The 25,623-nt window shown below is 31.1% G+C and overlaps 1 protein-coding gene and 1 long non-coding RNA gene across 3 annotated transcripts; both read right to left on the reverse strand.

Annotated features, from left to right (window-relative positions):
• Window positions 1–1,760: 1,760 nt before the first annotated feature.
• LOC128167794 (uncharacterized) lies at window positions 1,761–4,831 on the reverse strand. 2 transcript variants are annotated; one of them, XR_008241261.1, is made up of 7 exons: window positions 4,565–4,831; window positions 4,174–4,318; window positions 3,850–3,942; window positions 3,346–3,478; window positions 2,782–2,842; window positions 2,500–2,591; window positions 1,761–2,232 (listed from the first exon to the last, which is right to left on the reverse strand). It is a non-coding gene; the product is annotated as an uncharacterized LOC128167794 (long non-coding RNA). The 2 variants fall into 2 exon arrangements; XR_008241262.1 differs by having other exon boundaries at window positions 4,552–4,831.
• Window positions 4,832–6,522: 1,691 nt separating this feature from the next.
• LOC128164779 (uncharacterized) lies at window positions 6,523–25,221 on the reverse strand. Its single transcript, XM_052828769.1, has 9 exons — window positions 25,095–25,221; window positions 20,447–20,547; window positions 19,721–19,909; window positions 19,514–19,632; window positions 14,962–15,136; window positions 14,813–14,878; window positions 9,142–9,255; window positions 8,928–9,038; window positions 6,523–6,620 (listed from the first exon to the last, which is right to left on the reverse strand). The coding sequence occupies exons 2-9, from the start codon at window positions 20,535–20,537 to the stop codon at window positions 6,523–6,525; spliced, it is 963 nt and encodes a 320-aa protein (XP_052684729.1). The 5' UTR covers window positions 20,538–20,547; window positions 25,095–25,221.
• Window positions 25,222–25,623: the final 402 nt, after the last annotated feature.

Below are 25,623 nucleotides of genomic sequence, written 5' to 3' on the forward strand. Positions count from 1 at the left end.
TTTTGCTTGTAAAGCACTGCAATGAATAGAAAATTCAAACCCACATTCAGATGCGCAAGTATAAGAAAATCGCTTAGAATTAAAACGCAGATAAGATTATTTATGAGATTATAATGCGATATATAGTATATACATCAAAATGTAGTGATTTTCATGTGTGTTGTCAATAGTGTAGTGAAATGCATGCCATTCTGTCAGTATTGAGTTGCATGTGTGTTTTCATAAAGTGTAAAAATGTAGTGAGATGCACGGCATTTTACAGATTCTTATTTTAAATGAAAATAAAAATCGCAGTATATAGCGATCATTAGGATACTATTTTAAATAGAATTCTGAATTTTCTTCGCTGTAAGTATACGAGAAAGCAGTGTAGTCAGTTGCATGTAAATTTTCAGGTGTAGTCAATTGACGGTGTTTACAAACCTGTGTGTGTGTGTGTGTGTGTGTGTGTGTGGCTTGTGAGCAAGTTTCAAAGAAAACCATTGCACGGACTTATTTATGTCAATTAGTTACATTCTTTTATATACTTTTAAAACTATCGTAAAAATAACACAATTTTAAACAAAACAAATTATGTACGACTTGAAAAAAAACTACTGTAAAACTAAAGTCAAAGTAAGCAGTTCAAATATTTGGGATTTGGATCTACCTAAATAGGTTAAAAAAACACTTTTCGTAGTAATAAGGTTAGTAGAATATCAAAAGTAAAAAGGTGAAGCGGGCTAGAGATTAAAGGAATCCGATTTACATCGAAAGAAGCAACCGAATACCTGGCAATTTTCCCCGTTTAACTTGAATGTAACTAGTACCTAGTCCAAGAATCAGAAAATACTTTGACAATCATTGCACATTTACAAATGTATCACCGAAAAATCGTTTCATATCAATAGCTCAATATCTATTACGTTGGGTTGACATACAGCATGCCAACTCTCATTTCCCACCAGGGCAGACGATCTTCGATTCAGCTACGTTTTATTATGATACATGGTGTATATATATTTGCTTCCACGATTTCGTTTTGTATGCTTTTAAAATAATGTGTATATCGCTAAATAAAGTTTTATATGTTTTTTTGTTTCTGCTAGAAATAAGAAAAACTTTACAAACACGTAAATTCCCCCTTCAACGTATACCACCAAAAAGCTTGTTAATCAGGGTAAAAAAAAAGATATGATTTCCAAGTGCTTTCAAGGAGATGAATATTTGGGTCTTTACTCTGATTTAAGTTATAGACATGTATACTTGATATATGCCCTTATTTTCCACAAAACAATTCGGTCTCCTCGATTACATTTACATGACTGTATATTCCTTAATTTTACATTCCCAACTAAATAATTCATGTCGCGAGGGGATGCTTCGCTTTGCGGGAGTTTTTGAATTTGACACTATTTTAAAGCGGACGTCAAGAGCATGTTTATTGCCGTTTTTGAAGAGACTATAGGCATTATAGATATATTTTATTAGTAAAAAATGGACAATATTCCGATATTTGTATCTCATTTCCTTCATATTACATAGAAATTTACTGTTAAAATCTTGGTTTTTCATTGTGTTTAGCAAAATGTGTACCCCCGGAACACCCCATGAAACAAAGATATTGCAGTGAAGCATGCGCGCATCCTTGAAAGAATTCATATCCTGAATTTCATAATTCTGTAGGCATATCTCATTTACTTTAAGGAATGAATTCAATATTTTTGTTTTGTTTAATATGATTTAAAATGGTTTGGGCAGTTTATACAGGAAAAATGTCCACATGTGTGCAACATGTGTTTAACATATATTTTACATATATATTTTACACGTGTAAAACACATAAAAAGAGCACACATATATAAAGTGTTTAATTCCACACATGTTTAACATGTGTTTAATATGTGTCAAACATGTGTGAAATTAAACATAGCATATTTTATATGTGTAAAACACATATTCTATATGTGTAATATATGTGTTGCATTTTATATATGAAATTTATATATAATTTTTTGTTAGCAATTGTCAATAATAAAGGTACATCTTTACTTAAGCTTTCATTTAAAATATATTACGTACAGTGTGCTTCATATTGCAAACTATTCCTTGATATCAATGTATAGATCATCAGTATATTATTGCAGATGCACACCAGGCATATAAAAAAATAATAACAAAAACTTCATTAATTTGTTCTCAGGAGTTTATTCTTCATTGCCATGTAACAATTCATTTCTCTCTTCCTTGTTCCTGTAAAAAAAAGAAAAATGACACAATCATACATAATTATGTATTGTTTCTATTTCATTTTTAATGTTCTACACCATTAGTTATTGTTTGCTATGTCTCTGTTTTACAGTATACATGTACACTCGTTACACTATCCAATGATATTACATTATATAGATTCAATACTAAAATTCATACAGAAATATATTAGATAAGTACCTGGTAATCTAGGTCAGAATATGTATTAATATTGTAAAAGAGTGAAATCACAACAATTTTTTAACTTACCGCTTGGTAACCTTTAATTCTTCTTTCTTCTTTTTCCTGCAGAAGCTCCCAGATGTTTCGTCTGTTGTCTTTTTTTATTGATACATAGAACTCTGGTGACAGAAAAAAATCTCAAGTTAATATATAGTCATGGTATATTTCATAGATTGAAGATATAAATTAAGTTGTCATGTGAGAATCAAATTTTCATTTCAATTTAAATATATGTATTTCTCTAACAGAACTTACAAACATGTAGTTATTACTATACAATCGTGTATATAATATAATTATAATTCTCACCTTTAAACTCTGGCCAGAACTTCTATCATTCGGTAAACTTTTTCGTAGTTAAGAATAACCTCTGAATTAAAGAAATGAAGAAAAAATAATCAAAATTCTTTTATAAAGTATCATTCAATAAATAGTTATATATATTTATACACATGTACATGATGCACTTTATTTGTACATAATTATGTCCAAAGAAGGGACTGGTTGCATGTTAAGTTCAATTGTTTGAGTTGTTAGCCAATACATGTAGTATACTGTGGAATCATTTAAATTCGTGGGGGCCAATTTTTGTGGATTATGACTTTTTTGCTCTTTGTGGGGATGTAATTTCGTGGATGCGTAGCCTACTGTTTCAGTAACAAAGATAACTGTTTCTAAAATTGTTTTCGTTGAGGATTTAAATTAGTGGGAGAGGGCTACCCACGAATTCCTCGAAAATTGAGACACCACGAATTTTAATGATTCCACGGTATATACATTAGATCTGACACTTTTAAGATGCCTTAATAGTATTGTTGATTTTTATCAATATATAAGTATATCATACACATGATATTACAAAGTCAGACTTACAAGTGCTAATGTCATCTACTTCCTCCTCATGTCCACAGAACTCTTTCCTGGTGGAGTGAATTGCCTGTACAAATAATTGCACAGCCATCCAGGGGGAGAGGGTCTCAAATTAGTCCATTGTAGAGCGGAACAGCTAAGAAAAATAAACATCAGACTTTCAATATTAAAACTAAAAAACAAATATTTGTTTAAATCAGTCACTGTATACACATGTAAGAAAAGTCATTGTTGTACATCCTAGAATTACCATTATTAAAACTATAAAAACTGAAATATCCAGATTTTCAGAATTATATTGCTGTTTTGCAAGTACATGTACATGTTATATAATAATTAATTGTTACAAGTGCTTTTGATTGCTAAAAACTAACAGCAACTTTAAGAAGTCTGAGATAATTAAGTAACTAATAATACAAACATGCAGCCATCAGTAGATACCAAGCAGCTTTAACTGAATTCTGATACTGCATGCACATATTTTTGCAACAGAACTGACAAACTAACCAAAAAAACTAGCCATCTCTATGTCGATCTAACTTCAACTTCCTTCTTTTCAGTGCATTGACCTTAGCAATTCATGTGTGGACTGGGTTCTTTCTAAAACATAGTTATACCAACTTAATACAATCATCAGAGGTTTTTAAATCAGCATAAAATAAATATTTAATTTTGAGGAGAAAAACAGACATATTATGATAATATTTTTATAATTAAACCTGAAATATTTGTAAAAGTTAGATTTTCAACTCTTAAAAATTACAGTACACTATACAGAAATTCTTAATATTAACAATACAGTCAGAACTCTACGTATTTAGATTTAATTACCATGATTTGTCACTTTTATACCAGCTGCAGTGTAGAACTGTCTATGAAATCAAGAAGAATGTCTGGATCTTGAAAAATTCATTACCCTATGTCTTCGGAGTTCCTGACCGACCAATATTGGTAGCCTTTGTACTATAGCCATTTTCTACAAAAAAGAAAAGAATTTACACACAATAGTTGTATATATCAAAATAAGTTGCATATCATAGTACATTGCAGGTATATTATTGCATGTTTAATAATAATAAAAAACACTTAAAACATGACATTTAGAATTAATATGAAAATTTCATTGATTTTCTTTTACAAAATTTAAATCATGAATACTTTCAAAAGAAAGTCAAGAATCAGTTTTGAAGATAAAAAACTGAATTTTACTTATAATACTTACAACTGCATAAACAGTTTAAAGAGACATATCCCTGCTATCCACTGCGTTAGTTTATTTATGTCTTCTGTGACCTGTCTAAAAATAAAGTGTGTTGATTAGCATACTCACTTAAGTAACCGACTGAACATTTTAGCAAGTTGTTGCATAATAAATAACATTTTAAACAATCAATTTAATTTTCAGTTTTGATATATCAACAACAACAACAACAACAACAACAAAATTATATAAAACTTTCGACTTGCTGCTTTTAAGTTTTATGCTACTCGTTACTTTGTAACGAGCTTTACTCTAGTTTATTCTACTTTCACTTTTCAAGATTGAAATGTGTCTGATCTAAATAAAAATACATTTGATAAACATTTATTTAATGTTCGCTTAATTTTCAAGCATTGTTCTGTCTATAAATCTGCTTTTTTTCAGCTACAACTGCTTAATTGTAGCTTTGTGGAAAACGTTTACCGACAGACCTACCGTTTACCTACATATAGCAGATGTAGTATATACCTTTATGTGTATTATATACATTAAATCACCGTATTTGCCTTTATAGTTCATCTAAAAACTTTCATCAATTTCACCTAAGTAGATTGGATAAGCATCGATCGTTGACATTACATGTTTCTTGTTTTGAACCCGAATTTTCCCGAAGAACACAAGCTTCTTGACGTGTTGTAAAATGACTAGGTTGCTACCAGCAATATTTGTATAATTTTACAATACAAATAAATGAATAAGAATGATTGACAAACCTTACCTTTAGCCTCAAATCGAATATCTGTAAATGATTGATCAACATCTTCTGCTTCCGTGACGTAAAAAATGACGTATGATTGCAAACGACAAAATTAAAGCCAATCGAGATTTTAATCCGGAATTGGTTAACTAATAAATATTGTGTAAGTTACTCTGCAAAAGTTTGTTAGATAAATTTTATTCTTACAAATATTTGCTAATAAATGCATAAATATAGGTGAAAGTCATGAAAATAAATAATAAATTCAACATTTTTTTTTTCGTGTTTATGTTCTTTGAAACATGTATTGAACATATATTATTTTATATATGTGTTAAACATATGTAAAATATATATGTTACACACGTGTATAATATATGTGTTCAACATATAAATTTTAAAACATGTGTTGTACACATGCATTATATGTGCAAAACATGTGTAAAATTATACACATATTTTACACATGTGGACATTTTTCCTGTGTACGCTTTATAAACCGCGAGGTGGTTTATTAAAAAGCATAAACTGTTCCAAATCATTTTACAACGTATAAAACTGAAAAATATTGAATAACTCATTATTATAAAAATTGATTATAAAAAATGGCAAATTGCTACAACCCAGGTTACACGAATATAACTTGGATTGATGGTTCATTCCTTATAATTCAAACGTTACGTCAGGTGAATTGGTATTGCATTGTGACGTGTCCTGTGACGTGCAAACTTGGTTAAACTTGGTTAAACAAATTAACTTAAATTTTTCTATCCATTCAAACGCCATGTAACAACCAGAATTAAATTATTAAGAAATAAACAGCAAGTTAAAAAGTTTACCGGGATATGAACTTGGTTGGTCACGTGATCATATCCCGTGAAGATCAGAAGCTTTGATCAATTTCTACATTGTTGTTTTTTAGTTTTATTTACGTTTAAGAAAGGCAAATCGTTCAGAATTGTTAAACTAACTTTTTAATGCATGCAAAAATGCACCAGTCAAATGTTTAGCGTAGGGTTATCATTGTGACGTCAAACATTTTACACAGAAATTGAACATCTTTGCTAATTCTATGGGCTCATATAAGGAAACTTATATGCAAATGTAAATATATAATTATAAAGTAAAATGAAAGTTTTTTCTAATGAAAATAAAAAGTAGTTTTCTAAATTCAAATGTATAAAGAAAAAATGACAATACATGTCAAAATCTGTATCACATCTCATATCAACCCTCGACCAACATCAGCCCTCTGGCCTTCACCATCGACCCCTAAGCTGATATTTGAGCGGTAATATGGAATGTGATACAGATTTTTCCCTATACATTCCAAAATCCATATGGGAAAAAAAGAAGAATAACTAGAGCAAAGCTCGTTGCAAAGCAACGAGTGGGTCTTCCGTTAATGTCGAGAGAAAAGCTAGAAGTACCTGTAAGAAGCAGAGCTCTTAAGCCAATAACAAGAGTAACTAAAACAATAAGAAAAAAATCGAATAATTCTTGGTACGGCTTAACAAAATCCAAATGATTTTAAGTACGACTTAACAAAAACCTTTTGGATTTCAAGAATGTATTAACAAAATAAACCCGAATGTGTTCATGTACGACTTGACAGGATTATTTTTGGTACGAATTAATTTTACATTTAACTTTACGCTATTTTTTAAACCGAGAACGCGTAATCAAAATTTCCGGAAAAATCAAATTTTAACCCCCAATTTCTCTGTAGTTCATGGTCCGATTTTAAAACGAATTTCAGCGTTAGATTAAGCTTAAAAAGTTTTTTTGTTTTTGCTTAATGAAAAATATCAAATTATCGCTTACAAAAAAGTTATCACAAAAGACTTACCAGCCCTTTTAGCCCCTTATTTTAGGGGCCAGCCCTTTTTTTATATATAAAATACAGGTATTGCAAATGTTAACATATTCTGTTCACATGTATTCACGAATTGTTAAACGTTTTCGAGATATCTGAACAGCTTTGTTTTAGGGGCCGAGCCTTGAACTCCTTATCGGGGTCACCAACAACAAATATTTAGTTGCCATATTCTTTAGAACATTATTCTCAACATTTTTGTGTTCTACATTGCTTTTCAAAATAGTTTTCCTTTTTCAGATATTAATGATCAATGTTTTGAACTTCTGGCCCCTTGAAACCCCTAATTACCTAAAATATGACTTAGGTATGGTACTGTAAAGATAAACAGCTGTACAGTCAATAATTTTGCTTCTATAATTAATAACAAACTTTTGTTAGTAAAGAGTTATTGTAAGAAGCTTTTAGAGCCCTCTTGGCCCCTAATTTAAGGGGCCAGCCCCTTATTCTTGAAATCAAATTAAAGGTATTGCAAATATAAACATATTTTGTTCAACAAGTGTTCACAAAGTGTCAACCGTTCTCGAGATATCTGTACAAATGTGTTTTAGGGGCCGACCCTTAAACTCCTTAATGGGGCCATCAACAAAAAATTGAAGATGACATATTGTACAGAACATTATTTTGAGCAACTTTTGTTCTATATTGCTTTTCAAAATGTTTCTCCTTTTTTCGATATAAATGATCAAAGTTTTGAACTTCTGGCCCCTTGAAACCCCTAATTACGTAATATATGACTTAGCTATGGTACTGTATAGATAAACAGATGTACATTAAACATTTTTGCTTCTATGATTAATAACAAATTATTGTTTAGTAAAAGGTTATTGTAAGAAGACTTTAGAGCCCCCCTGGCCCCTAATTGGAGGGGCCAGCCCCTTTTCCTTGATATCTAATTAAAGGTCTTGCAAAAATAAATATCTTTTGCATTACATTATTTAACAAAATATGTATACATCAAAAGATATTACAGAAAATGTTCTAAAATTTCGTGGAAAAATTTGGTGCTTATTTTCAGTTTCGGGCGAGCTTCGAAGCCTTGCACAATTTTCATAAGTGAAGGCAATAGGGTACATCTACATACATTTATCTACAATCCCTGAAAATTTCAAGCTTCTATCTTGATTAGTTTCGGAGGAGATGCGTGGACAAAATGACCCTTAAAAATTTACAAAATCGTCAATTTCTGAAACTGGAAGTGACGTCATAAGTTCAAATTTTAATAACCTCGAGTATTTACGATACCAAACAAGTTCTGAAAATTTCGTGGAAATCGGTTGAATAGTTTTTGAGATATAAGCCACAAAAAAAGTCAGAGGAAGAATAATAATAATGAAAAAGAATCCGAAGAAAAACAAAAGGGTCTTCCGTTGGAAACGGAAGACCCTAATAATATAGAAGAGCAGCGTAATGTTATACCTGTCCTTAGTATGTATTACTATTGATAATGACACTCCTGTGATCAAAAGAACAGAGAATACTACTGCCATAACAATTGCAACTTGGTCATAAGGTGTCAAACCTGAGGAAAAAAATATTTTTAAATGCAAACAAAATATTCTATTGCCACGCCTTTATTTCCTAATTTCGTTTCTTATGCCATGTTATTCATGAAATTGGTAACAAAACCCAACTACTTTCAGTATTGTAACAGATATAATCGGTCCAATTATTATAAGTTTCTTTAAAAAATCTCAATAACTGTTTGGCAAAACAGTGTTACCTTCTTTCGCCTTCACAATGTTACCTACCTTCACAAATGTATGGAAGTATATTGTCACACGGTTTTAAAACGTTTTCATATTTCTTATTATTCAATCCCTTCTTCACACTAACACAGTTCGTAATTGTCTGACCAGTTTCTAAAACAAAAACAAAAAACATGAACCGATGTTTGTTTTCATCAAGATATTTTTCAGGTGATTGACATATTGCAAGAGTTGGAGTGTCAGTAAGATTGCTTACTTGCTTTAGTCCATCGCATGAGATGCCGGCGTACAAAAGACGTCCACTGTATCCTGCCACCATCACTCGATGGTCCCTCTATGATTGCCTTCGACCATTTACGCATCGAGCTGTCTGTAAAATTTAGGTTGAAAATAAGTCTTGAGCGAATTATTTTATGGCACCTGTCAGAGGAAAGCTATCTCTTCTAAGAAACATATAGGAAATCAATTTTTGTACACGACGACAATAATTCAATTTCACTCCAATTAAGGCTCTTTCACGGCCCTTTTCACAAAATTTGGCGAATTTTTTTTTAAAAAACCATGATATTTTTGTCATTTTAGTAGAAAAAAAAACATTCTTGTTAAAAAAATTTCACAATGAAAATTGCAGCTCATATTGCTTTAAGAAAACATTGAGCGATTGCTTGAACAAACAAAATATTTTCACCAAAGATGTATCTATCAGTACTAATAAGTGACGAAAAGTTCATTCTTGTTCAAAGTGTCGCTCTATATTTCTCATTCGTAAAAAGATAAGAAAAATGTCAATAGCTGAATGATTTTGATTGAATTCTTAAAACAGCGTCACTTCTGACGTCATATGATGCCACTTGAGGTGACCTCAAGTGGGGTTTCTTTGGATTCACGTGTTGCGACAATAGAAAAAAGGTTAGGATCAAGGATCTGATTTTAATCAGATTGTATGTTTTATAGAATATTTTTAGACAAGTCAAAGCTATACGTATTTATTTCATGAACAACTGTATTTTTTAAACATGTTTATATTTTACAAACCAATGTAAAATGTTTTGTAAAGAGTCAATCGATGCATGTAAGTTTCAATAAATTAAAAAAATAATGTACTTTAATGATGCTGTATTAGGCTGAGTAAAATTTTGAACAGCAATGTTAAAAAGTTTACCGTGTTACGAACTTAGGTGGCCACGTGCTTAAATCTTGTGAAGCCTGAAGGGTTTCTCAGAAGATTTGATTACGTACCAACTTAAAAAAGAAACTTTTAAAATTCAAAACACTCTATCGAAGCCTCGCCCTATCCCCGGGGATCATGACTAAAGTCAATTACAATTAACTTTGTAGGTCATAAAACGTTGGAGGGGGAGGGGTATGGAAAACGTTATACATGTAATTCCCAACTATGTGTTGCAGCATTATATTAAACGCACATAAAATGATATCAATTTCGGTTGAGTAAAATTTTCATATTTTGCCGTTTATCGTATGGTATTCGTACACCGTGTAGCGTGTGCCTGTCACGGACTAGGTTAATTGTCTTGAGCATCGACAGCATCGCTCTCTCTCTCTCTTTCTCTCTCTCTCTCTCTCGTTTAGTTTATATTGAAGGTCTTTTATAAGCGTAGAGTGCTTTCCCGTCAATGAGATGGTTTCACACCTTTGTGCAAAACAGTTGGGGCTAAAGTCAAATACAATTTACTTTGACGATCTTAAAACGTTGAGGAGGTGGAGGGGGCGGTTACGAAAAACGTTATTTGCAGCCGATACTTTATTTGTGTTGTAGCCTCATATTGAACACACATTAAATTAGTTGTGAAAATTTTCGTTTCATGCCGTTGACCGTAGGTAATTGGTTCTCCAAGTAGCATGTGCCTGTCACGGACTAGGTTGATTGCCTTGAGCATCGTGAGACTGCCGTAAAACGAGCTACAAATTGATATAGATTAAAAACAGATTTTGTAGTCGAAAATTTTTAGAATCATGAAAAAATCGAAAAACATTTTATAGTTCTTACCATCTCCTTCATCTAGATTATATTAGAAAATGGTTAAATATTTTTTTTAAATAAAAGCTTTATCCACAGTTACATGAAAATTATTACTGTTGCAGATGATTCTTTAATGAGAATTTCTAAAAAACAATTGATAAGGAGTTTTGAAAACATGCATTAAATACGTAACCATTTTATGAGAACTCAAACAATTCGACAGACATGGCAAGTATAGAATGACCCTTAGTGTAAGGTGGCAGTCTCATTGTCAAATAGCGTACAGGAAAAAATCTCCGATCATCTTGTTCAATGGTAGGTCACGCCGCCGCGGTTTAAACATGGTTGCAGCTAGGACCGCGATGAATTAACTGAATTATGAATGAATGATGAATTTATTGCGATGAATTAACGCGGAAAGAATAACCGCAGAGGAACGCGGTTAAATACGGGATCTGTGTAGACGGTACTGTACCTCCTGAGGATGCTTCAACAAGAGTTTCAGCTTTTCAGCTTTTCAGCAAATAATGTCTAAGGAGAGGTTTTTTTTTTTCAAAATGCTAACTAATATGCATTAATTAAAAATTATCTACCATTGGAAGATATCTTGGTCCTTCATTTAATCAAGCTTTAATTCCATTTACCCAAAAATGCTTTTGACCAAGTTTAGTTAAAATTGACAGACGTCGTACAAAAGGTGATCAGAAAAGTTTTCTTGAACTTTCAGCTCTGGCTCCGATTTAACCCAAAACAATTAAGTTTTTACCTAAGTTTAATCTCAAATCCTGAGAATTTACTCAGCTGAAATTTTTCTCAAATTGCATTTCACAAATCAAACTTAGTCATTTCTCAGCTGAGTTGAATTTTGTACTTAGCATAGTCAAGAATTTTCATTGTCACAAGTGGTCTCTTTTAACATCTCCTGTTTTTTTATTTATTCTTTTATAATAAAAACAATCGTCTGCTTATGTTTTCAACATAAGAGAATCGGATTAAATTAATAAGACTCATAAAATTTTAATCAGTCATGAAATGTACACTTTGTTTTGCTAAGTATAGATGACATATCTACATGATCTTATGTATTATATAACAAACAAAAGACTAATTAAATACATTATGGTTACCTTAAAACCATTAGAAAGTAGAATATTCCATTTAACACAAACAAATGAATTAGTTCCCTTTGTTTACATTTTTGTCAAGGGAGATAACTCTGTCTTAAGTTTTTTCTCAAATTGAGTTAAGGAAGGAGTCTTCTTGTTATCAAACATACTTCTTATAATAAGAAATTCATGAAATTTTAACACAGTCAAACGGATCATAAAACCAAATGATTCTGTCAGTTTAATCAAATTTGACCTCCTTGTTTTTGCATAAAGGTCAGGTCAAGGTCACTACCTTCTTCCCCAACTTAAAGGATGATAAAAATAATGTAGTTGTTTGCAGTTATGCAGATATCTGTTTCAGATATGAAGATTCTCTTCTTCAGTGAAATGATAGAGTATCAGAATGTCTATCAGCTTCTAGAACTAAATTGGAATAGATATTTAAACTAAAAGTGATACCGGTATTGCTTAGCCCGCATTTCCTCTAATTTTATTGAATTTTGAAGATATTATGATTATTTTTCTATGCTTCCAATAATAAGATATATTTGGTTTTTACGTATTATGAAGACTTTATATAAAGATATAAATTGGGAGAAAAGCTAATTTATTGACCATTTAATAAGAGAGAAAACTGATTATAGTTATTTTTTTCACACAAATCAATATACAAAATATTGTAAAGAATAGCGCATTAAAAAGCTTGTAAAAATTTATTTTGATAGGCAAATCATGTTTTAAAGGGGCATGGTCACGATTTTGGTCAAACTTTATTTTTCTGCTTTTATTATTTACAATGCTTTAGAAATGCATTTCTAATGATCAAATGAAATTTGGGTGCCAGTCGATGAGTTTTAAGCAAGATACAGGGCTCACAATTCTTCGTCATGTAAACAAGGCTCGTGTCCTGTTTTTGTTTACATAGGTTCAATATACCGGTAAAAAATCTTTTTCAAGCAGATTTGTCTATCTTCTTAATCATTTTAAGCATAAATAAACAAATCCTAACGATTAACACATTTATTTGAGGTCTAAAACTGGAACTTTCACTTCAACATTCAAAATGTAAACAAACGTTTTGTTTATAAGCGAAGAATTGTAAGCTCTGTAACTCGCTTATAACTCGGCAAATGACACTCAAATTTTGGTTGCCTATTAAAAATGCCTTACTGAAGCATTGTCAACATTAAAATTGAAAAGAAAAATGACCAAAATTGTGACCATGCCCCTTTAAAACATATTCTGAAAGCCAAGTATCATATCATTAGTTCACATTAGTTAAAAAAATCCAACATAAATGTTATTGCTTTAAAAATGCTAAAACAGACTCATTAATCTACAGCAATTTTGGATTGCGGAACATGTGCTTTTTTCCTACGCCAATATTCCGCCAAAAAATAAAGTCCTTGTTAGATTCTAAACATCGATTACTTTTTCTATGCCAAGTTGTATGATAGTAAAAAAGAAAGAAAAATATACTATTTTAATTTCCTTTCATCTTGAATTAATGTAGAATTAATCAAATTTACGTTTGACAAGTCGAAAACCAGAAAAGACTCCTTCCTTAAAAACACGATTTTTTTGTGAAATACAAAAACTTGAGTTTTCTCAAATTTGAGAAAAAACTCAAATATTTGAGAAAAAACTTAGACTTAAGTCTGAGAATTTTTTTTGGTGAAATCGAAGCCAGGTGAACTAAGAGCAAGATAAATGTACGCTTCCGATTAAGATAGCTATCAAGATCATGATCTGGGGAGTAAAAGAATCCATCAGGTTTATAACATATTTGATATGAATTTTAAAAATTATGCTTTAAAACTATAGCTTGGTTAAATAACTGTAACGCGATAAAAAATGTGAATAAACCTGTCATTTCTAAAAAAAATGCCGGTATAAGAAAATTCGTTACAAATATTGGAGTTGTTTGCATGTCTGACGAATAAAGTATACAGTAAGCCTACATATTCTCTAAAAAATTGAAAATAGAATGTCAAATAATGTGTCATTTCTTCATAATGAAAGGATTGAACAAAAATTATCATATCATTTTTGACGACATAATGAAATGGCACCAAAAAGACAATCTAAAATCCTTATCTTTAACTTGACCTTAGCTTTATAGTGACCTACTTAAAATAATCAAAATACTGAAGTACTGACGGGAGTTGATTTTATCGATTATCATTTATTTAAAATCAACGATATGTGATTTTGCATGGCAAGAAGTATCAGTAATCGAAATATTTCTGAGAAATTGTATTGATTCAGGCAAGATTAAATTCTTGTCTTGTTCAACCAAACGTTCAGCTCTCTCCGTTTATATCCGACAAGCAAGAGAGACTCTGTTTTGTCGGATATTATCGGAGACAGCCAAGCGTCTGGTTGAACGGGACGACATTGAACTCTAGCGTAGGAATACATACGACTTTATAAAAATATCTTAACTGTTTGTACAATTTAAAATCTTACTTTTTTCATGGTATTAATAAATAAGTTTTCTTGAAAAACAGTGCATCAGTATACATAGCATCGAATTTATCGATTATTTTCAAGAACTAAGTGCTGTCAGCGGTATTGATTTGATTTGTGCTTAGGTCCAAACATTCTGTCACTTTCGCTTTGCCCGAGTAAGTGCATAGGAGAGTTGATTAAAATCAACTCCAAAAAAGAATCGAAACATCAAGGTTATACTCAAGTACTAATAATGAATACATTAAAGAAATAATTTACAACGTAAGCTACAAAAACATAATACTTTTATCTGACATCTATATTAATCAATCAGGTAATTAAATTATCTCCTTCATTTTTAAAAAAAAGTCAATCTAATGACCTACCAATTGAGTCACATGGTTTGGTCATGAAGTCAGTATCGGTATTTACCAGACATTCGTCCAAATTGTCTACAATTGAAATAAATTAACACTTTACAAAAAAGAATATATCAGATTAAATTCTTATCACCAAGTGTATATAATTTTAAAACCTGTTATCTTGGGGGTGCCGTCAAATAGCATGTACATTGCAAAATGGTATATCTTGTCGGAATTGTCATGTGTATATCCAATCACGTCATTTTCAAAGGAAATAGATGTTATCAATTCACAGGTTCCATTCAATCGTCCTTTTTCCAAATCAAGGGTACAGAAGCAATGAGTGTCCTGTAAAATTCAAATTATATATATATATATATATATATATATATATATATATATATATATATATATATATATATATATATATATATATACACACACCAACAACACTAAACATCTTTAAAGTAGTACACAATTATTGCATATTTTTAAATATAAAAAAATTATTTATCATGGAGCACAACACTAAACATCTTTAAAGTAGTACACAATTATTGCATATTTTTAAATATAAAAAAATTATTTATCATGGAGCCTCCCCCCTACTTTTGGGGGGAGTATGTAAGTATTAATTAAGGAAATTAAGAGTGAAATTGAAGTTACAGATATATACCACGCCAGCTCCCGTCCTCCCCCACGGATAAGGATATAGAAAATTTTCAATGTCCCCTTTATTTTTTGTTTTTTTTTTTGTTTGCTTGTCAAGATTTTTTGGATGAGTCTGAGATGTGATTTCAGGCAGGTAGCATCGTTTTTGAATTGGGGGGGGGGGGGTCAAAAACGATGTTACCTGCCCGAAAGTACATCAATATTGCCCGATTATTCATTTTAATATTGATTTCGGACTTATAACAATCAAAATAGCATGCACATTTTAACAAACAATCGCGGGATTATTAACGGATCAAGGCGAAAGTCAAAAATGGCCGCATGATGAAGTTTGTCTCGTAATTTCTTTGAAAATACGATAATGGAATTTTATTTTACACTTATTTACATCCTTTGTCAAGGTATGTTAAAGTTTCTTTCAGTTTTAATAATGATTCAGTGTCAGTATAACAATTTAATTAAGCTATTTGGAGTTAAATTGCTGACTATAGCGCTCGAAAGAAAGGTGTTCTTTATTGGACAAGATATTAAGACCAGGGGCGTAATTACTTCCGAAATTATTACTTCATTATTACTTGATTGCATTTTTTAAACAAGGTTTAAATTGCTGAATTGTGAGTTTTGTCATTTTTTAAAAGATAAGTAACAATTAAGGCATATTTTGAACATTAGTTTCTTTTTGATAGTCTCATGCATGATTCTTTGACCACTGATTGACGGACTATATCCGTGTATTAGCTAATGAATGCTTATTTTATACATGCAGTCTAATTTAATTTCTGTTTTAGCTGTTAATAATTGTGTAGCTAATTATACACAAATCAATTTACTAGTCTAGAGGTGTGAAACCTCTTTGTTCACCAGACTCGTGTACCATGTGTATACGTACCCCAGACACACACGTGTCTGGAGCAGTAACTTCGTTAGTTTACCAGTGACATCGTCTCGGGTCAATCGTGTGTGAAGGGAGATTATGTAATCAACAACTGAATAATGAACATCAATCTGTCCATGCAAGCATTTAAAATATCGTAATCATCGGTAAAAAAAGGCGACGAGAATAGCCAAAATCCTTTAAAAAGAAACTTGATTGTAACAAAATAATTACGGATACAAATTTCTAAAGCTACAATACTTTAAATAACTAGATACGTCAAAACATCAGAGCTATATCAATTTTTTAAATTTTTAACTGCAAAATCGAATTTATTTTGTAATGCTTTTTAAGGTACTTCCCTTCATGTTGATCTCGTAACCTCTCTTCCGCATGTTGAATAGGCAAATTAATAAAATAATGTTAAATATGTCGCCTTGATTATAGTTATATTATGTAAGTACAACAAATGATTTTCTATAATATCAAACTGCTAGCATTCATGCCGTAAATACTCCATTTCATAGAGCTTTATTTGTGATGCTGAATTAGTAAATATATTATTCACCATTTCGTATATATTTGCTTTGTATATCTGTTTATATTTTGTATTCATGTCGTTTTGTATGTACATGTATATTCAGAAGGTCATTGTGTACACAGCACACAATTCAATGTTTTTGTCTAGATTTTTCACAGGGGCCAAGCCCGTTTTAACATTAATTTCAATGTAACCATAAATAAAGAAAGGGGTCGAACTCTGACCCGGATAAAAATTACCAGCTCGCTTCAAAAGCCTAATAAATCAATTAATTTTTAAAACACTCGCAATATGCATGTATTTTTCTAAAAAGTAAAGTCTGAGGTACACTCATGCCGAATTTCAAGTTGATGGGTCTTAAAATAGCGGAGATATACGTCATTATTCTCTCGGAGTCGCCAATTTATTTTTACTAGAACATTTACCGGTCCAGGGCTCACGATGGGATTTTGCATATGACAACAGCAGTATTGCAACAAGTCGAGAAACATTCGCCCCAATTGTTTAAAATTTCACATCAAACGCACGCTAATTACATCCTTAAAGTCCGATAAAATTCTTTAAATACTCTCCAAACTGAACTTTTATTCTGCAGCCACATCAACTTCTGACCAGTCCGGCCATTGTGATAGCTAATGTTTAACTCAATTTCATTGGTTGATATTCCTGATGGTCCAATCAGAATCAGTCTTTCTCGAAGACGTCAAAATGGCTGGCCCTGTCAGAAGTCAATGTTGTTGCAGAATAAAAGTTAAGAATGGAGAGTATTTAGGGAATTTTATCGGAGTTTTTGTATGTAATGAGCGTGCGTATGATGTAAGATCTAAAAGATTAGTGCGATTGTTTCTCGACTTGTCGCAATACAACTGTTGTCATAGGCAAAATCCCATCGTGATACCTGGACCGGTAATTGAATTGGCGACTCCGAGAGAATAATGACCGTCATTACCTTTTCCAACTCCTTCCATAATTCCATTTGATTCACAGTGAACATATCTAGTTCCAAAATGTTATTTTTGGACTCTCTGAAATGTCATCTATGTGATATTTAATAAACAAAAAAACTTACACCCAGTGAGATGTCTCAAGTATCACAATAAGATTTTTAAACAAATCTGTACTCGCGAGATCTCAAAAACTGTAAGTGATCAAGACACAAAACTAAAAAGGATGATAAACATTTGATTAAAGATGAGTTTAAAGGGTTTCATTTTGTTGACGGTCACTTCCGGACCTCACTGAAAGCGTTTAAGCAAATGAATATTTTAATAAGTTAAGATGTTCTCTTTAAATATGATATTCAGTTTGATAAACAGTTACCATGGTTACGTACCGTAGGTAAATGTACTATAAACTAACTTTAATTATTTATCACTCCCGTTTGTCCGTTTATTGTCCCGATAATTTTTTTTAAATATTGTTATTAATTTAACTAGGTTTGAAAACTGACAAAAACTTGAACAATCAAATTTTGAGAAAAAACAGAACAGTTTATGAAGATATGTTTACTATTTTCTCTTTTATCTGCGTAGCTTATTTTACATATGATTAATAACTGGAAAATTCATTCCCCGTGTAAATTTTATCCCCTTTCTTTTTCAACGCAAATGCTATTTTTTCTACAGAATAATACATGAGGACCGGAAGACCTTTTTGTTCTAAAGCAACAAAAGTCTAACTTTTCATCATATTTTTATTAAATTTAGGCTGCACAAAATAAAACCATTGTCCCATTACAAAGTTCATACCATCTCTTTTTTATCTTAAATAGTTATGGTGCAAGCTAATGCATGACCGATTCGTTATACCAGCAAATAGCTATAGTATTTAACAAGCATAGCCTTTTGTTTAAAATCGATTAAGGTCAAGATCTAGTAAATGATTCAAGAATGTTTTTGTTGCAAGAATCATTATGACGCCATACTTGTATTGTAAAATCTTTTTTCCATTCTTTACTGCTTCAAATGAAATCTCAAATTTTGATATTATTGTACTGCCAAAAATATGTAAGCGGAAAACAAAATCTGAAAACTTTTATCCGAATTTCCTCTGTTTTGCTATAAATCCACTTTTGCTTGAGCATTATTCCATTATATAATAAAAAAAATATTGATGATTAATGTTTTGTCAATAATTATTCATTTCATAAATTCTTTTTGTGTTTAAAAAACTTTTACTCATGACAATGAACTTTAAAACAATCTTTATTTGACAACTCAAACCCTTAAAAAACAACGTCCTTTAAGGAAATAATGTAGAAAATAAAATTTTTTATTGACATTCTTGACATTTTCAAATCATGGGTAAAGTATGTTAAATTTGACATCATTTTAAAGATAGGGTCAAGAGCTTTTCTAATGCAGACAGAGACTGTAGGGGTTCTATATGTATTCCCTTTGTCAAGAATGGACAAACCACTGGAATTTGCATTAATTGTTACCTATTTCTTTCATATTCCATAGAAAATGAAAGAATGATTTTTCATTGTGTTGACCAAAATTAAAGCCCTGATACATCCTATCAAACAAAGCTATTAGTGAAGTATCATTGGAAGAATTTATAAATTGAATTTTATAAAATTGTATGCACCTGCCATTTACAAGATCTTGGCCTTAAGTTTGCCATTTAAAGTACTCACATTGACTCCGAAATGGCTCATGCATTGTAAGTAACAGTCCGCCACAGGACCAATAAATGCAGAGCGTGTATCCAGCTTTTTAATTTCTTCTTCGGGTACTGCTTCATAAACATAACATCCTGAAAAAGTATTTAAACATTTCTAACTTTTACCACTTAAAATTATCTACCTCTTTCTTTATTGTTTATAGTTTCTAATCACCATTACCTGAAAATTTAAACCACGGAGTGATTTCCGCTGTGGCACCTATCCAGTGAGGGCTGTCTTCCATGTCTGCAGGATACGATTCTTGTACGTTGACGACATAAGATGGAGCCCGTTCAGATCCCATCAAAGTACAGGACTGAGAAGCATACTTCCACGTCTTTCCAATTTTATCTATCCGATATTTTTTCCCTAAGAGAAAAAGATTATCCAGATATAAAATTCAGTTATAAAGCTGAAAAAACGTGTTTGTGATAAAGTTATTCTTTCTTGGCTGTTTTTAACTGATCGCATAAGTCAAAACAGGACATTCTACGAGGGTGTAAAAAGGTTCCCTCTCCCTAACTTTCAGGGAGAGGAAGAACAAATCCCTCGTCAGTACCGCCGGTATAAAAACATGAAACATTTTAGAACAGAATTATTTCACTCAATTGTGATCGTCTTACCTAACTTGTCATAGGAAAGACTTATGATAGATGTCTTTAAAAATTGCATTATGCTGTTTTTCTGGGTTTTTAAAAAAAAAGAAATACTTAGGTTGATTGCACTTTTTGAGTCAAGGTTAATTATTGACATCAGTTTTTAGGAAAATTGAATTCCATAATTATCCTCAAAAGTGAATTTATTTATCAAAGTCTCATTTTATAAACAAAATAAACAGGGATTCTACGCAGAAACCTTTTTAGCGCATTCAAACCAAATGCCTCCTCCCTGAATACAGAGACTTACCATTATTGGCCTCTCCTTTCGTATGGTGACACTGTAGGTACAAGATAAAGAGCAGTAACGCTGCATATTCGCTCACTCTGATGAAACTCATTGCGATCCTTCTGTGATTAAAAGAGCAGTTAGTACTTTAATATGAACTTAACAATTCATTTAGTTCATAACTGTTTTTCTAGTACAGTGTAAAATTGAACATTTATAAATCTGACTCAACCCCAAAAGAAGCCCATTTGTCTATTTGTCTGAACCCAGAAAATATAAATTTCATATAATTAAGCACCTTGTATAAAGTACTGATTTATTATACTGTCGATAATATTTGCTCAACTCTAGTTTTAAAGTTTTCTCTTTGGTGTAGACACATTGCTCATCAAGCATTTCAAGTCACAAGATTTCATCTTTATTGTTTTTGGCATACGTTATGGTAAATGTGTGATAAAAGAAAACAACGATGCATATAAAGAGTTTCGCTACTTTGTTTTGGGGTAACTATTTCATGTCACTGTCACCCCTTATCTAAAAATTTTGCATCATATATTCATTCTATTTGTATATTTATATCTTACAATGCCAAATAAACTATATCAAATAAAATGTTAAAAGAAGATTATTTATTTACAGCGTTAGTAAGGTACAATTTTTTTGTGGCGGAAGGCTTTCAAGACAAAAATGAACAATTTTCATAACTGATTAGTTTCAGAGTACTGTTACCTAAGGCTGCTAATTTTCAGCGCAGACTTAACTTCAAATTTGTGCATTACGGTATATTCATGTTGTTCTGAAAAAACCCATTTTTGAACAATATTTTGATATTTTTATCGATATATTTTGGCATATTTAGCTTATATTTCATAGAGGACAAAAAAATTAACCCATATTTTGCCCAAAATTAGTTTATTTCATGTCATATCTCAATATTTTGAAATATAACCCTTTACTTTTTTTTTACTTTTATTATTTATAAAAAAAGTAATTTGACTTCTCAAAATTGTTTAACAATCTTTACATTTGATGTTGAATTTATTATGATCTAGCATTTGAAACCATTTGTTAAGCAAGGTTTTCTAAACTTTGACTTGCATATTACTTTTATAGTCGCGACATGTGTTCAACTTCATACTGTAATAAAATCATAACTAAGAAATATTTTAAACTACAATATTTGTTCGATTTTTTTCAAATAATCAATTTCTATGCCAAACTTAAGCAATAATTTAAGGAAAATTATCATTTTTGTTTTGGACCCCATATTTCCAAAAAATGGCATGTGACATATGTCACGAATAAAATAAATGAACATTACAGGTCCCCATCTTTATTTCAAAGATGTTTTTTGATGATTGACATTACTAGTATTTCAGGTGCCAGCCTCCTTAAGTGTAAAAGTTAAATGAATGCATCTCTAAAACGCAAACAGGTTGTTTTACTCGATCGTGTATATATCCGGCTTGTCTGTTTCTGTTTGAATTACAATTGATCTGTTTTAAAAGAATAGGAAAAATATCAAGAGGATATAAATATACATTGAAATTCACCTGATGCGCAGTTGCATCACATACACCACATACAACCGACATCTTTTAACAGATTTAAGACATATTACCTACCCAACATAAATACATTTACAATTTTATCAATACAATATCTTGATCAGATTCAATTCCTAATTGAGAAATATTTTAAATGCATGTGCCATCAGAACACGAAAATTCACAACACAGAACCTCGTCGGTAATAGCTTAGAGTCAAATATTTTGGAAACTCTCAAGATTAAGAAATTCAATCGCATACGCATTTACTAGTGAAACGAAGTAACAAAGTTTATTTTTTTCTTCTATTTTTCTCATCTGGTACCAAACGGCATCCCTACTGCCTGCCTTTTTTAATTAAGTTCAAGCATTTACAAACATTTCAGTATATTTCTTCTAATGCATGTGACAATATAATGACAATACAAGCTGAAATAATGATTTTGAAGCAGGAAAAAGTCAAATGGGGGTGGTTAGTATCTACACTATTATCTATGCATAATTTTCATCAAAACATTTTTTCCGTGATTAACTAGCAATCATAAGAGTTAACCTCCGATCAATAGTATATCCTTCCTACACTTTCTTTTTGAGATTTAGTTACCCTTTTTGGAACCCTTTTAACTTTTTATAACCATTGTTCTGAAGAAGGAAATACCAAATGTTCAGAAAGTTAAGATATAAAATGTGTTTAGTAAAAACTTGAATAAAATTGAACTCTAGAAAATTTGCACCACACCACAAAAGGAAAAATATGAGAGGATAATCACAGATGTGATCGTTGATAAATTTATATTTACATTTCCCTTGTCTTTATTTGTGATAACACAAGGAATCAATTTTATAATGTATTGCAAATATATTTCATCAGTGACCATATTGAAATTTAATAGTACAATTGCTAAACAATATATAAATATTAATAATAAGGAATCATTCTATGAATATTATGAGATAATCAAATACGGTCGCGATGATCAAATATAGTAACCATAATTTTTTCTGAAATATAAGTAAAATTTATTGGATTTGATGAAAACTCAAATAATGAGTTAACGTTCCTTACTCAATTCTATTTATTAACTATAAAGTACCGAATGTCGAATCTAATACATATAGTTTATCCTTGTTTTTGATAAAATCATCAATAAATATTAAGAAACATGTTTTATTATGGTACCTCACTACACACAGACTTATACTTTTTAAGGCACAACGCCACAAGATGGCGATTTAAATGTTTTGATAAATTGTTATGTCGTTCGATTCGGTTGTGTATCGTCGTAGCTCAGTGGTTATAGTATTGGGCTTCTGAACCGCAGCTCATGAGTTCGAATCCGCCTAGAGCTTTTGTTCATGTTTACTGAATTAGATTTTCGAAAACGTAAGTTTTCATCCAAAATTGCACATTTCGTTGCTTGTTCGACTTAAATACTTCTTATCCATTTTGATATCTATCATAGTCAAGTTATTTTCTGCTGATTTGAGGAAATATTTCAAGGTGTAGTGAGCCACCTTAAATTTATCAAACATACGAAAATCTCTCCAAACCAAATAATTTTATTTCAGGAATAAGGAATATTTTTTTTTAGTATTATGAGGTGATATTTTTGGTCGGGGTGTGGGCATATCCAAGGGCTTTATTATAGATTTGATCAAGCTCCGACCGAAATTGCCTCATAACATTTAAAGAATGATTCCTTATTACTTTTATTTATATAACGTTCAGCAATTGTACGATTAAAGATTAGGTTATTATAATATTTATGAGATTTGCATTTTTTTAAGCAAACCCCTGTTTTCGCCCTAACATTAGGCCATTGGATATTGACTATACAATACAAAATCTATTCGCAGTGTTATCACAGACCAAGACACTGAAAGATGTATATATTTACAAACTGATGTTTAGTTTTATAACATATGTTTGGAGATTAATCAGTTGTTATCAATATACTACGACTTCCGCCAAACTGACTTTGCATTAGGATTTCACCTGGACATAAATGTCAGGATGTAAAAGTTTTATATGTAACGTTATAAGGACGTTCTCTGATGAGGGGCAAGCAAAACTGACCCCTATAAAAATAACTTGTAAAAACATGTTACATATATATCTATATATCAATAGAAAGATAAAATCCTGATTGTTTTAAATATTTAAGAATAATGCACATGTATCTTAATGCTAGAATTTATTTGGCACCCAAAACATGCGGAAAATAGACAAAAGGATGCCTCTAAATGCAGTACACCCATGCATTTTAGGCTCCACCTAAAAGCAGAATGCAACCAAAAGCCATTTTAACAAGTCCTTATGCATCATTTTATAGTATTTTCAGGGTACATTCGCCAGCTTTTTAAAGAGCTATGTTACCCGCTAGAAATTCTGCACGCGTAAAATCTGGATGTTTTTGGAGTTACCTCCCTTTATTTTAGAGTCTCACAAAATTAATTTTTAAAATTTATATTTTTTTTTCATGTATTCGAAAGATAATCCACTATATTATGCAATTGAGAATTTGAAAAATTAATTTTCATGTATACAGCATAAAAATAGCAGGAAAATCCCTACCCATCATGCTTTTCCCCAGAGAAAACCCCCTGGATTTTATACGAAACTGTGTTTAGCTACCAAACATTACCATTGGTGGGGGAGTAGGGTTTTATTTAAAAGTAATATACATGTACATAGCTTGTCTGTAGTGTCAACGTTTCTTAAGAGTATGGTCATTTTTCAAGCAGAACATTTTAGCTAAATTTCGATGTCAAACTGGTATATATGCAATAATGTTGTATCCCATCTGTCTATTAATATGCAAACAAGTCAGTTTCAGATGAATTTCGCGAACTAAATGTACAGACAACACTTTTGTTAATATGATAGCTTTTCCACTATAACAAGTTAAAAAATGATAATCAGTTATGTGCACAATTCTTTGATAAGCAGTCAATTTTAGTTTTTTCACATAAAGTCCTTGAATATTTTCAAACTGTTATTTTAGCAGTGAAATTTGGGGAAATCCTTTGGTATGACACGTTTTGATTATTTTACATCTTCATCATTCAGTATTCGATTTCAGAGATTTCATTATATATAGACGATTACGCAATAAACTTACCACAAAGATGACTCTGTCATTTAGATTATAATGATGATGTTGTTCCCTAAGAAAATCTCACGTATGTTAATGTATGCAGCAAGTTGGAACTCTAGATGATAGAATAGACAATAGCGTTCAAACCACTAAGTGTCAAGTGTGAAAATAGTTTATAATGTCAATTCGAGTTATAAGTAGAACGGGTGAAAATTCTGTTTAATACGGAAGAAGAGAAGGCTCTATCGAGAGTCGAGATTCAAAATAGTATTAACATTGTGTTTCTTTAATATGCGTTTTTGAAAATTGCAAATAAACAATAACAAGGTTATTACTGTTGTTTTCTTATATTAGTAATTCCGCAATTTATGATCAAACATTAAACAACAAATCGCAAAAATATAAAATTGCGGACGCCGATTTCTTTTTTATCATAGTTTCACTTTGTGTATATCTGTTCGAAAAATAAAAGCGAGGTTTTAAAATCCTTGATATGTGCTTTTAGCGATTTTACGAATATCCATTCCTTACGTTTAATCAGGAATAGAAACAT

Source organism: Crassostrea angulata, chromosome 10, assembly GCF_025612915.1.
Source record: "Crassostrea angulata isolate pt1a10 chromosome 10, ASM2561291v2, whole genome shotgun sequence".
Lineage (NCBI taxonomy): Eukaryota > Metazoa > Mollusca > Bivalvia > Ostreida > Ostreidae > Magallana > Magallana angulata.

Bases quoted from the DNA above. Each gene is read 5' to 3' on its own strand.
- LOC128164779 (XM_052828769.1), bottom strand. From the start codon at position 20,537: ATGAGTTTCATCAGAGTGAGCGAATATGCAGCGTTACTGCTCTTTATC. The intron at 19,910-20,446 runs GTAAGTCTCTGT...TTTTTCTCTTAG, and splicing joins GAAAGGAGAGGCCAATAATG to GGAAAAAATATCGGATAGAT. The intron at 9,256-14,812 runs GTAGGTCATTAG...TAAATTTTACAG, and splicing joins CAAACCATGTGACTCAATTG to ACAGCTCGATGCGTAAATGG.